This window comes from Mixophyes fleayi, chromosome 2 (assembly GCF_038048845.1).
Source record: "Mixophyes fleayi isolate aMixFle1 chromosome 2, aMixFle1.hap1, whole genome shotgun sequence".
NCBI classification, from domain to species: domain Eukaryota; kingdom Metazoa; phylum Chordata; class Amphibia; order Anura; family Limnodynastidae; genus Mixophyes; species Mixophyes fleayi.
The window spans coordinates 310,246,137-310,259,514 of record NC_134403.1 but is presented as its reverse complement, the minus strand read 5'-3'; the positions used below and the strand labels follow the sequence as shown (position 1 = coordinate 310,259,514).

The window sequence follows — 13,378 nt, the reverse complement described above, 5'->3', positions numbered from 1 at the left end:
GGTAAACTCTCTGTTAATTTTTCCTCGCACCTCTATGGGGAGCAAGTAAAAATCAGCTGAGATTTCTGTAAAAACCTTGCGGCTGCGATGTTCTGCGGAACATCACGTCTAATTGAATTCCCCCCTAAATGTGTTTTACAACAAGCATAATGTTTCCAAAAATTTTCTCAATGCTTTAGTAAATTGCTTGCTCTGACCTGCCTCAATTTTTATTTTTCTACTTTTTCCTACTGAAATTTTTTTAACTGTTTTTAACCATTATATTAGCACTTTTCGGCAAATTATAGGCTAGTCCAAGGTTGATAACAATGCTTTAGGTGAACATGTGTGACTGTGCCATCCTCAGACTACCTATTGAATGCAACATGGAATGGTTGCTAAAGTAATGATTTATTAAATCAATATTACATTCTGATTACAACTAATCCCTGGCCTTTGTTAAACTGTTGATACTGCCAAGCTGCACATTCCAAACCCATGTTTTCCTTTGATTCCCCAGATATTATGAAGCTGCTTTCAATCTACATTAACAGGACAAATAAACATTAATCCTGGGAGGTTTTCACTACCTTTGTTAATGACAGTACTGTTGGTTTACCAGCTTCAGCTCCAGACTGGCTCCATTAGCCTATCTATAAAAATCCAGCTCCAGGCTGCTTCAGGAACTTCTGTTACAGCTCCGGAGCTGCTCCAACCACCAATGTTAATGAAATATAAATATTAGTCTAAATGTACATTTCATTTCAACATTTGAAGTTATCAGAACGAGATGCAGCTTCAGAAGCTGGACTCCAGCTCCAATATCTGAAGCCCTTCTCCATTCTTAGCTCTGTTTGTTGTGGCTTTGGAACCTAGTTTAATAAAACAAGTGATCAGCTCTGGCTACGGATCTTTGTGCTGGCTCCTAGCACTGGAGTTGGAGCACAGGCAATCCCTACATTACAGCCTTGCTGTGTACTGTCTCTCCCAACTACATTTATCAGTCTTGTACCCTTAAACAAGCCTGGCAGTGTTACAGAAATGGGAAATGGGGATTGGGCGAGTTGGGACATGGCCTTATTTTTACTATTATTATATTGGGAATGTTGTGGTCTATGGCATTAAAATCATAATACAAATTAAGAAATAAAAACCTTGTACAGTTAAATAACCAGTCAGTTGTTATATCAGGTTATAAGCTTAGTCTGCTATGCTCCTCTGTGTTTTGCTTTCAACGGGAGTTGTAGTTCATCTAAAGCAGGGAATGAGTATAACATGTATGTCTAACTTTACAAGAAAGCATCTTCTGCTAATAGGAGTCATACTCCCTTTCACTTTCCTCTAAGACTGCTGTTTGTTCTTACTGAGGACCAGTCCCCTATTAAGCAGATATCTGAACACACAATATGTAACCAAGTATGGTACATTTACTATTCGTTAGAACTGTAGTTTCTTCTAAATGCAGTTTTTATTTATTCATAAATATTCATGAGTGTTTGGTTGTCCCATGTACTGGCAGGAGCATGATCGCTGTGCTCCAGAGAAACTTTCTGTGATACCATCAAACTGTAGGAGGCTTCCAGCTAATTATTACTGGATGACCACATGACATTAGTATCCCCACAGCTACAGTCATAACCAGCAGTTAATTTAAATAATTCCAAAATTACATTCTTGACCCGTGCCCAACATGATGCATTTGTATCCGTGTTGGTCACATGACGGATACATGTGGTCCAGACATTTAGCACCCGGGCTTAGCAGTCAAATCACTTATTTATCAATATGCTCGATAATGATACAATTTAATTTGGATTATTTTGATCATTGAGCTTATTATGCTGCCAGTATCACCAGTTTGTTAAGGACAAAGTGAATGTAATTTTCAACTACTAGAACCGCTTCTCGGGCTGTTCGTCTTTAGCAGCCCACTTCCCGAAGAACTAGATATGTTCCACAGTACTCAGTTGCCCCAGGACTTAAGCTCATGTAGTAGTCGTTGTTTTACAATTGCCTGGTGGAGTGGAGAGAACATGGCAGAGAACAGTGAGCAACCTTGATGGTTTCGTAAGGTAAACTAAGAATCAGACTGGCATTTGCCCAGTGGAGTAGACAGCACCTGGTAGCAAGTAGTGAGCAACCAGGATATTATTGACAGAACTCAGAGGCAGACAGGCAGAGGTTAACACGGATTGATCTGGCACTTGCCTGGTGAAGTGGACAACACATGGTAGCAGGCAGTGAACAACCAGATGGTGTAGTGTTCCAACTGATGGAATCTGACAGGTATGGGTTTATACGGATTGCACCCCACATTCATTCCCTTGCCCAAGCCTGTCGCTTCCAACTACGGAACATCGCCCGCATCCGTCCCTTTCTCTCTCAGGATGCCACCAAAACTATCATCCATGCACTCATCATCTCCTGCCTCGATTATTGTTACCTCCTCGCTTGCCTCCCCCACTCCCGTCTCTCCCCCCTCCGCTCTATACTCAATGCGGCCGCAAGACTCATCTTCCTCTCACGCCGCTCCTCCTCTGCCTCCCCTCTCTGCCTTGCCTTACACTGGCTCCCCTTCCCCTACAGAATTATTTTCAAACTCTTCACCACCACTTACAAGGCTCTCTCCCACTCTACTGCCCCTTATATCTCTAACCTTCTCTCCATTCACACTCCGGCCCGCTCCCTGCGCTCGGCCAATAACCGCCGCCTCTCCTCCACTCTGATCACCTCTTCCCATTCCAGAATCCAGGACTTTTACCGTGCAGCCCCCCTTCACTGGAACGACCTCCCTCGTTCCATCCATCTCTCACCTACTCTTCAAACATGCACTCAAAACTCACCTCTTCCTTAAGACCTACCAACCATCCACTTAACCCCCATCTTCTCCACTCATTCTCCCCTCTCTCCCATTCCCTCAACTGGCTCCTCTTGTGCCTGGTCTGTTTACCCTCCCTTAGGATGTAAGCTCGCACGAGCAGGGCCCTCTTCCCTCCTGTCTCCTCACCTATTCTTCTGCTTCGTCGTTGCCTGCCGGGAGTTTCTGAAGTATTGGTACTTTTTGTTTATTGTTCTATATGGTTTCACCCTGTATAGTCTACTGTTTGTACAGTGTGCGGTGCTGTGGAAACCTTGTGGCTCCTAACAAATAACTGATAATAATAATAATAATTAATCTGGCACTTGCCTGGTGAAGTGGACAACACACAGTAGCAGGTAGTGATTTATCAGATGGTGTAGTGTTGTAAACGGGCAATCAGACAATCAGGACATAGTCAGGAGTAGAGAAGACAGCAGTTTCTATGAACAAGCCAGGGGTCATGGAAGGTAGAGATATATATGCAGATCTGTTTAACAAGCCATGGGTCAGGAGTGGAGAAGGAACAGGAACAGAAATCTTTAAACAAGCCAGAGGTTAGGGCAGGTAGAAATATATATGCAGATCCAGCTCAAACGCTGATAACAGAACAGGTCAGGATGCAAGGCATCTTAGGTCAAGCAGGGACTATCACCAACATTGGTATGATGCCAGAAAGAGGTTTACAAATGCTGCAGCACCAATCAGAAACTGCAGGATGATTAGCTGTATGGGTGTAGTAAGTTATTGCACAGCTTAAGCTGCCAGACGGAGAGCTGAAGGAAGCTATTAACTAATCTCCTAGCAACCAGCTGAATCAGTGAACTGCAACAATGACCCTACACATGGTAGCAGCAGTAATTGCATATATGACAGATTAGACAAACAGGAGTGATCCTTATTTCTTAACACATTTTAAGAAGCATAGTTTTTTTTTTTAACAATGGTATATGTACAATTAGGCCTTTACTCAGGCTATGCTTTTCATGTTAGAGTTTTTAAAACTGCATGGTACTTACACTTTAACGAAACAACATAGCATTCAAAACAGCATTACAAACTGCATAACAGAGTGTCCATCTAAGATGCACGGTCACACACCATTTTTCATGCTCAAAGAATCCGTGTACTAGCCATTGTCTGGTGACAGTGGAAGTGAAGGGTATATTAAGCATAGGCCCAAATGACTTTAACAGTAGCATATCTTCCCAACGCTCCCACACTATAAAACTGCATTTTCTGGGGTCATTTTTTTCTCTGCAATACATTTCTGACTTCGGGGGTTATTTCTATGTAATGTATGGCTGGCAACAGCGTTATTTCATTGCAATATACTGTTAACAATGGGTTATTTGCATGACACATGATGCGGGCGCGTCATTGATGACGCGTGTCATGTGATGCGGCTGCCTGTGCGGCTTGTGCCCGCGCCTGGTTATTTGTATGCAATACGGCTGGCCTTGGTGTAATTGGCGGTCACTCCTAGGGTAGGAGAATGGCGGTCATACCTAGGGTAGGAGAATGGCGGTCATTCCTAGGGTAGGAGAATGGCGGTCATTCCTAGGGTAGGAGAATGGCGGTCATACCTAGGGTAGGAGATTGGCGGTCATACCTAGTGTAGGAGATTGGCGGTCATACCTAGTGTAGGAGAATGGCGGTCATACCTAGGGTAGGAGATCGGCGGTCATACCTAGGGTAGGAGATCGGCGGTCATACCTAGGGTAGGAGATCGGCGGTCATACCTAGGGTAGGAGATTGGCGGTCATACCTAGTGTAGGAGATCGGCGGTCATACCTAGGGTAGGAGATTGGTGGTCATACCTAGTGTAGGAGATTGGCAGTCATACCTAGTGTAGGAGAATGGCGGTCATACCTAGGGTAGGAGATCGGCGGTCATACCTAGGGTAGGAGATTGGCGGTCATACCTAGGGTAGGAGATTGGCGGTCATACCTAGGGTAGGAGATTGGCGGTCATACCTAGGGTAGGAGATTGGCGGTCATACCTAGGGTAGGAGAATGGTGGTCATACCTAGTGTAGGAGATTGGCGGTCATACCTAGGGTAGGAGATTGGCGGTCATACCTAGGGTAGGAGATCGGCGGTCATACCTAGGGTAGGAGATCGGCGGTCATACCTAGGGTAGGAGATCGGCGGTCATACCTAGGGTAGGAGATTGGTGGTCATACCTAGGGTAGGAGAATGGTGGTCATACCTAGTGTAGGAGAATGGCGGTCATACCTAGGGTAGGAGATCGGCGGTCATACCTAGGGTAGGAGAATGGTGGTCATACCTAGGGTAGGAGAATGGCGGTCATACCTAGTGTAGGAGAATGGCGGTCATACCTAGTGTAGGAGATCGGCGGTCATACCTAGGGTAGGAGATCGGCGGTCATACCTAGGGTAGGAGAATGGTGGTCATACCTAGTGTAGGAGAATGGCGGTCATACCTAGGGTAGGAGATCGGCGGTCATACCTAGGGTAGGAGAATGGTGGTCATACCTAGTGTAGGAGAATGGCGGTCATACCTAGGGTAGGAGATCGGCGGTCATACCTAGTGTAGGAGATCGGCGGTCATACCTAGTGTAGGAGATCGGCGGTCATACCTAGGGTAGGAGATCGGCGGTCATACCTAGGGTAGGAGATCGGCGGTCATACCTAGGGTAGGAGATTGGTGGTCATACCTAGTGTAGGAGATTGGCGGTCATACCTAGGGTAGGAGATTGGCGGTCATACCTAGGGTAGGAGATTGGCGGTCATACCTAGGGTAGGAGAATGGTGGTCATACCTAGTGTAGGAGATTGGCGGTCATACCTAGGGTAGGAGATTGGCGGTCATACCTAGGGTAGGAGATCGGCGGTCATACCTAGGGTAGGAGATCGGCGGTCATACCTAGGGTAGGAGATCGGCGGTCATACCTAGGGTAGGAGATTGGCGGTCATACCTAGTGTAGGAGAATGGCGGTCATACCTAGGGTAGGAGATCGGCGGTCATACCTAGGGTAGGAGATTGGCGGTCATACCTAGGGTAGGAGATTGGCGGTCATACCTAGGGTAGGAGATTGGCGGTCATACCTAGGGTAGGAGATTGGCGGTCATACCTAGGGTAGGAGAATGGTGGTCATACCTAGTGTAGGAGATTGGCGGTCATACCTAGGGTAGGAGATTGGCGGTCATACCTAGGGTAGGAGATCGGCGGTCATACCTAGGGTAGGAGATCGGCGGTCATACCTAGGGTAGGAGATCGGCGGTCATACCTAGGGTAGGAGATTGGCGGTCATACCTAGGGTAGGAGAATGGTGGTCATACCTAGTGTAGGAGAATGGCGGTCATACCTAGGGTAGGAGATCGGCGGTCATACCTAGGGTAGGAGATTGGCGGTCATACCTAGGGTAGGAGAATGGCGGTCATACCTAGTGTAGGAGAATGGCGGTCATACCTAGGGTAGGAGATCGGCGGTCATACCTAGTGTAGGAGATCGGCGGTCATACCTAGTGTAGGAGATCGGCGGTCATACCTAGGGTAGGAGATCGGCGGTCATACCTAGGGTAGGAGATCGGCGGTCATACCTAGGGTAGGAGATTGGCGGTCATACCTAGGGTAGGAGATTGGCGGTCATACCTAGGGTAGGAGATCGGCGGTCATACCTAGTGTAGGAGATCGGCGGTCATACCTAGGGTAGGAGATCGGCGGTCATACCTAGGGTAGGAGATCGGCGGTCATACCTAGGGTAGGAGAATGGATTATTTATTTATCATTAGTTATTATGTGCTACATAATATCCTTTGAATGGAAAATTAAAAAATACAGCTACACCCCAAACAGAGAGACGCACTATTTCCCCTAGCCACACCCACTTAAAAAAACAAAACATATAGCTCATGACCCATACTTTACCTACAAAAATTTTGCTCAACCAGAAAAGAAGTCTGCTCACTTGTTTCAAAAATTGGAAGGAACACTGAATAGAGGTTATTAAATCTTAGAAAGCTTTTACATTGATCATCTGGCGTAAGTGGCCTGGACTCAGGCAAGCTCAAAAATGTGCCACTTGCCAAAACACACCTATAACGCTGAGAACATTAAAAAAATATGCAATACTTTTCCCCACCTTAAACTTTACATCACCTCCTTTTACTTGGCAGTCACACGATAATTTAATAGGTTTATTATTACCTCAACATTTTTTTAAATTATAGATTACAATTTTTAAGTATTATAAGGAATAGTTTATGTTGTAGTATATATTCTAAGTACGGTATATTATAAGTCATCGCTGAGTTCCATGAACTGAATTATCCTGCCACGACCTACAATTATTAATAAAACATTGTCTAGAAACAGCAGAAGAGAGAGGTAAATGTATATTACTTTTAGACATGATTTAAATATATCAAGGTTTATTATATTTCTAAATGAAATAATGAATAAAACCTTTTGGGATTATTATTGGGCGAAATCACAGTATTTAAATGGTCAAATTTGACTGTAACTATGTAAAGGATTTGTATATTTGAATTGCTTAGTTTACAGAATATTTCAGTAATTCAGTTAAAAGCGAACTTCATGATTTGGGTCTTGTGCATCTTTACAGCTGCTTGGAACCAGAATATATTTATAAAATACTGAACAAGAACTTAAATATTTAATGAGAGGGTTATATGAATGAAAATTTACATATTGATGGCAGTAATATTTTATTTCTTCTTTTGGATAACTGAGTGTCTTTGCTTAGTAATCTTGCAGCACTGATTGCGATAGTAATATAATAAATACACAATTTACCTTTCTGACCACATTTTTCCTGCCACAGTCATGATTTTCTGCAACTAAGAGGGCATGGCCTGCCACGGAATCTAACATATGTGAGATTTGGGTAGATCGGGGGTACCCCCGATCTTGCACACTGAGCAGCAAATTACATAGATAGAATAGCATTATTCAATAACTAGTACTAATGTAACATCTCATTAATACACACATTTTCTGCTCTAGCTGTACACTATTCATATGTAGCTGTTATAGTCTCCCTGTTTTATTACTTACTTAATATTTGATTGTGTGCACAGTATATTGTACATTTTACACGTCAGGAAGGCGATATAAGAGAAACCAGAAACTCTGTTTTATGGTCTTAGAATTGGATTTTGTGCCAATAACCGCTGTTATAACCTTGGTATTCCCAATCTGTTGTAAAGTAATATGTGTTCTGAATTATTTGGTATTGCCTGTGTTCAATCAGCAGCAGTTCCCTGAAGTGAGACAGGCTTAACAAATCAGCATCTTATCTGTAAAAATAACTAAAAACAATAAACCTTCTTTAGGAGCTATAAGAAAGAGTTAAACAGTCCACAGCAGCTGCTATTTATGCATATCTGACAGGCCCAAAGGTATTTAGTAAATATGAATAATATTAGCACTAAAGTGTTCACTGTAGCTTATTATAACATGCACGTGTTAATTCCTATAAATCCAGATGCTGCTATGAAATGCAAATTTTCACTTTTCACTGGTTTATAGATTATAAGGATGTATACATATTAAAGGTGTCCATATAGAATCTGAAACATAAAATCTTAATTTATTAATATGACTCATTGTTCTGGGAACCTAGAAGTCCCAAATTCCAGTTAGTAAGAACAGTTTACCTTAATACCTGCACATCTTACAGCATACCTTCCTACATTAGAATCCCGAAAGTGGGACAAAATAAGCCCCACTCCCATTCTACCATAACCCCACCCACAAATATGCAAATTTGTGTAAAACTCCACCTACTTTCCTGTTAAGCCCCACTCCTTTTGTGGTCCACGAAGTGGGATTTCCCTCCAAATATTGGACCAGTAACTCTTAGAAAAATCAACTCACATAATAGGAACCTGCTTACAGTCCCTACAAAATGGTAGGAGTGGATACAGTTACAGGATTAGTGGTCACTTCACCAAGGATGTTCCCTTGTATATTGCAGATATATTGAAAGCTGTACATGGAGAGATGATTAGTCTTCAAGAAATCAGTAACTTTAAATATTATCATACCAATAGCGATTGTTCAGACAGCTTCCTAAAACTAAGAGCGATATTTGTAGGAGCTATTATTAAAGTTCTGCCATCTGAGGTGTAGCAGTAGTAACTTGACGCGTTTCATTGCTTCACATGGTGATTTGATCAGTAATTGCAAAAGACATTACAAGGGAGAAATGTACACAAAATAAGCACAAACGTAAATGAAAGAGACAGATGTTTTCTTCTAACTGTGTATAACAAATATCTACACTGAGTAAAGCATTTGTTTTATTGATTACCCATCATAAGATGTCACCATAAAATACAACCAAAATGGATTAACATGCAGAGTCCAATTCATTACGACACACACAAAACGAATGTAAATTGTGTTCTTTTTAGATCGGACATATGTACGTCTGTATTCAACAAAGAGCCCATCTGAAGATACATCTGTTGTTAAATATGGGTCTAGGTGCGCTCTGCTCTAACAGACAATACACTGCAGGATATGTTCAATATATATGTAGAATATAAAGTTCCAAGAGAAAACACACTTAAAAAATAAAACTACGTTATTAGTGTCACCTGTTTATAATATGATCATTAATGATAAAACATTAAAAAAAAAAAATTTCTTCTTTTAGTTTTCCATAAAGTACATTTATTAGGATGTTCTGAATGTCTATTGTACTAAATACATTTTTACAGTCGCTCCTGATTGCAAACACCTGTAGCGAGGGTCCTTTGCTCTCGAAGATGAATTGGGTGTTGCTGCATTCACTGGGGTATCGTCTGGCCTAGGTCATGTGCAATGTGATTTTATGCAGTATACGGCACATATCGGCATTTACGTTTCTTAATGAATCAGGCCCATGTATATAATACTGTAAAAGTACAATAGTAAAATTTCAAATATTGAGCATATAAAATGTCATGCACAAAAGGCAAAGTATGCAGGTGGGTTGTGTGACATTTTACAAGTCCAGTCCCTTTTCCCTGTAAAGTGCGTCTGGAAGGTGCATCCCAATGAGAGCATAGGCCAAGTCCCTGCTTTTCATCACTTCCAAGGACGTGTATTCAGTGGTCGACATGGGCTGGTATACAAAGCTTTATATACCACTACTTCTCCTACTCCTGCACTGTAAAGTTGCACTGCATTCCCTTACATTTTCCGTACCGCTACTTCTACCACTGCGTGTATTATGTAAGTCCACTAATGCCCTTGGACTAAACAGAGGATACCTACTCCGTACTAAGCTCTGGGTGTTTACTACATTCATGTAACCAGCACTCACATAGGGAGGAACGCCCCGATCTACTTAGCTTCTGCTAAATTTTACTTCCTCGTCTTGGCCCACAAATCCATGCACTTCCCCCTTTCATGCAAAAATATATGTAAAATGTCACACATTAGGCAGTATTCCTCTTATAAAGTAACACCAGACAGCTGTGTCAGCTTGCAAATACAAGTGGCCGGAAAAGCTGTCTATAATAGTTCAATATTTTCCATTTTTATTTTTGTATTCTCTACTGTATCAGTGTTTCCATTATGATCATGATAAGGCTGCAGCTTATGCACTCGTTTCTTCTGCAATGTGTTTAACAAGTGAAAGGAAGAGAGCCGCAAGCTCACATAAGTTCAAAAGCAGATGACAAAACAGAGGCACATTCTCTACTTTCTCCTGTCCTTGCTCTGTCATCTGCTTTGGAAAGAGGTCATCGTAATCTCTATGTAAGCTTCCCACTCTATTCACTTGTCAAACACAGAGCGGAGAGGAGTCAGTGCTTCAGTGATGTTACTAGTTTCTAATGAGTTGATTGGCTGAATACTGGCTCCGCCCACAAAATGGTCCCTTATGGCAGGGTTTCCCAAACCCAGTCCTCAGGGCTCCCCAACAGTGCAGGTTTTCCATATCTCGTTGCTGGAGCACAGGTGTATTCATTACTGACTGACACATTGTAACAGATCCACAGGTGGTCCTAATTATGTCACATGTGATCCGGAAAACCTGCACTGTTGGGGAGCCCTGAGGACTGGGTTTGGGAAACCCTGGCTTATGGTGTTTCAGCAGGTTCATTTTAATGCACTATGAAATGAGAAAGTCAGCTATCTGGTAAATTTAGCTACTTTTCAAATGCAAATTTGAGGTTCAAAGCTTAAATTAATGTGGTTGGGTTTCTGTGGGAACTAATATTTTGTTGTTTGTTGTTTGTGTGAAGGTGGAGGAAGGCTGGTGGGAGGGCATTCTCAATGGAAAGACTGGCATGTTCCCTTCAAATTTTATTAAAGAGCTTGTGACTGAAACTGAAATTGGAGGAAACTTTGAAGAGCACCAGATAAAGCAAGGTAAGAAAATAATATGAGACAAGCAATAAACTGATTAAAAAACATACATATATAAAAATGTACAAATTAATAGTTGTTGTGTTGCCATTAAGTTAAAGAGCTGTTTTATTAAAACAGCTATTTATTCTAATACATATTATTTTATTATTCTTATATTTATAATATGCCAACATATTCTTCAGCTCTGTAGCCTATGTGTACAAAATTGTAACATTTTATATACAAATATTATCCTCTCCACAATTCAGGGCCTGGAAGTCATTAAAGTAAACATTAGGGGTGAGTGCCATGATCTGCGACTAGAGTCTATAGAAGGCAAAATCATGAAAGACTCATTAAAAAACAAAAACATTTGATTGGAGGGAACCAGGGGAGGGCTGGCAAATTTTGGCTTGGGGGGCAAGACTCGACTCGGCACCCAATTTTAAAGGAAAAAAAATGCAGGTGGCCCAGTGATCCAGCCCAAGTTAACCCACTATGGGACAGGCCCAGGGGGCAGATTCCCCCCAGCCCAGCCTGCCCCTGGAGGGAACTGTACTACACATACATGCAGCAACAAAAACATATTGTGATACTGACACCCAGCAGATGACAGACACAAACAACTTCTTGCTTTAATAAACGATGCTTTTATTGTTAACATCGCCAATAAGACAGTACACTTGCATCAGGATGACACCAGAGGGTATATTTACTAAACTGCAGGTTTGAAAAAGTGGAGATGTTGCCTATTGCAACCAATCATTCTAGTATCATTTATTTAGTACATTCTACAAAATAACAGCTAGAATCTGATTGGTTGTTGTAGGCAATATCTCCACTTTTTTAAACTCTCTCTTTATCATCATCATCACCATTTATTTATATAGCGCCACTATTCCGCAGCACTGTACAGAGAACTCACATCAGTCCCTGCTCCATTGGAGCTTACAGTCTAAATTCCCTAACACACACACAGACCGGCACACAGACTAAGATCAATTTGTTAAGAGCCAATTAACCTACCAGTATGTTTTTGGAGTGTGGGAGGAAACCGAAGTACCTGGAGGATATCCATGCAAACACGGGAGAACATAACAAACTCCACATAGATAAGGCCATGGTCAGGAATTGAACTCATGACCCCAGTGCTGAGACGCAAAAGTGCTAACCACTGCCCATATAGTAAATATACCCATAGGATACCATATCTCTGGCTAGACACAGTCCTTCTGCCTAGTCACCAGCCAACTAGCTGGCATCGGTTGCACCGCACAATGAAATAACACAGGTTTAAATACAATTAACCCCTCCCTTTGGTCTAATTACCTCATTAGACCATTTTCTCCACCTGTGTATGTTCAACCTAGGAGTCTTAGTCTGTAAGAACTTTAACCCTGTTTGCAGCCTGTAACTGCAGACATCCCAGGACCTCACCTGTCCCTATGTAGGAGAGAGGTGGAAAATAACCCTCTTTATCTCAATACATACTTGGCTCTTTTCACTAATCAGAATGCTATACAATCATAACAGTGGTACTGTGCAAAATAAGTCATTAACATCACTGTCCCCAAAATTGTTTCTCATCAATATCAGTTATACATTTGTGTCACTACAACAATTTTTCATAATGAGAGATGGGACTGTGTCAGCAGAATGATGCCATCTGATAGGGTGGCTGGAGCACCCATCCATTCAGGTGGCACCATCCCACTTTGTTTGAATATTGTCCAAGCACTGGTGAAAGGAGAATATGTGTTTGCTACATCAGCAGTTCCAGGGCAAGGACATATGTTGCTACTAGTCAGGGATGAGAGGTTTTATTTGGGAAAAATGGACATCCACTTTCTTAAATAGCAGTGAACTTTGCAGCATATGTTATTCATCAGCACTTTTGGAGTCAAGCCAGTTACAGCACAAGGAATTACTGGCTATAGACAGTTTGTTCAGCTCAGCGATAGACTATCGATGGGGCCAGCTACTGTAGTGAGGACAGGGGTTGTAGTGAATAGCCACAATGTACAGTGGGAAAGGCAAGATTTGTAGAGGGAGGTTTACATGCCACACCAACAGAATGTATGCAAAGGGCATGGCTATCATTTGAGACAGTGCTAGGCTGCTCTCCAACTATTTCCACCCCATTAAAATATATGGGCAATGGTAGCCATCTTCCTGATTCTGGTGGGGTAGTCCCAATTTTGTGTCACTATCCCGC

General features: G+C 42.2%; 1 protein-coding gene across 1 annotated transcript in view; it reads left to right on the top strand.

Annotated features, from left to right (window-relative positions):
• SH3KBP1 (SH3 domain containing kinase binding protein 1) overlaps positions 1–13,378 on the top strand; it is a 316,533-nt gene that overhangs the window by 165,169 nt on the left and 137,986 nt on the right. Inside the window, exon 5 of the mRNA XM_075196540.1 lies at positions 11,058–11,184. Coding sequence (XP_075052641.1) covers positions 11,058–11,184 — 127 coding nt within the window. The remainder of the gene's footprint in view (positions 1–11,057; positions 11,185–13,378) is intronic.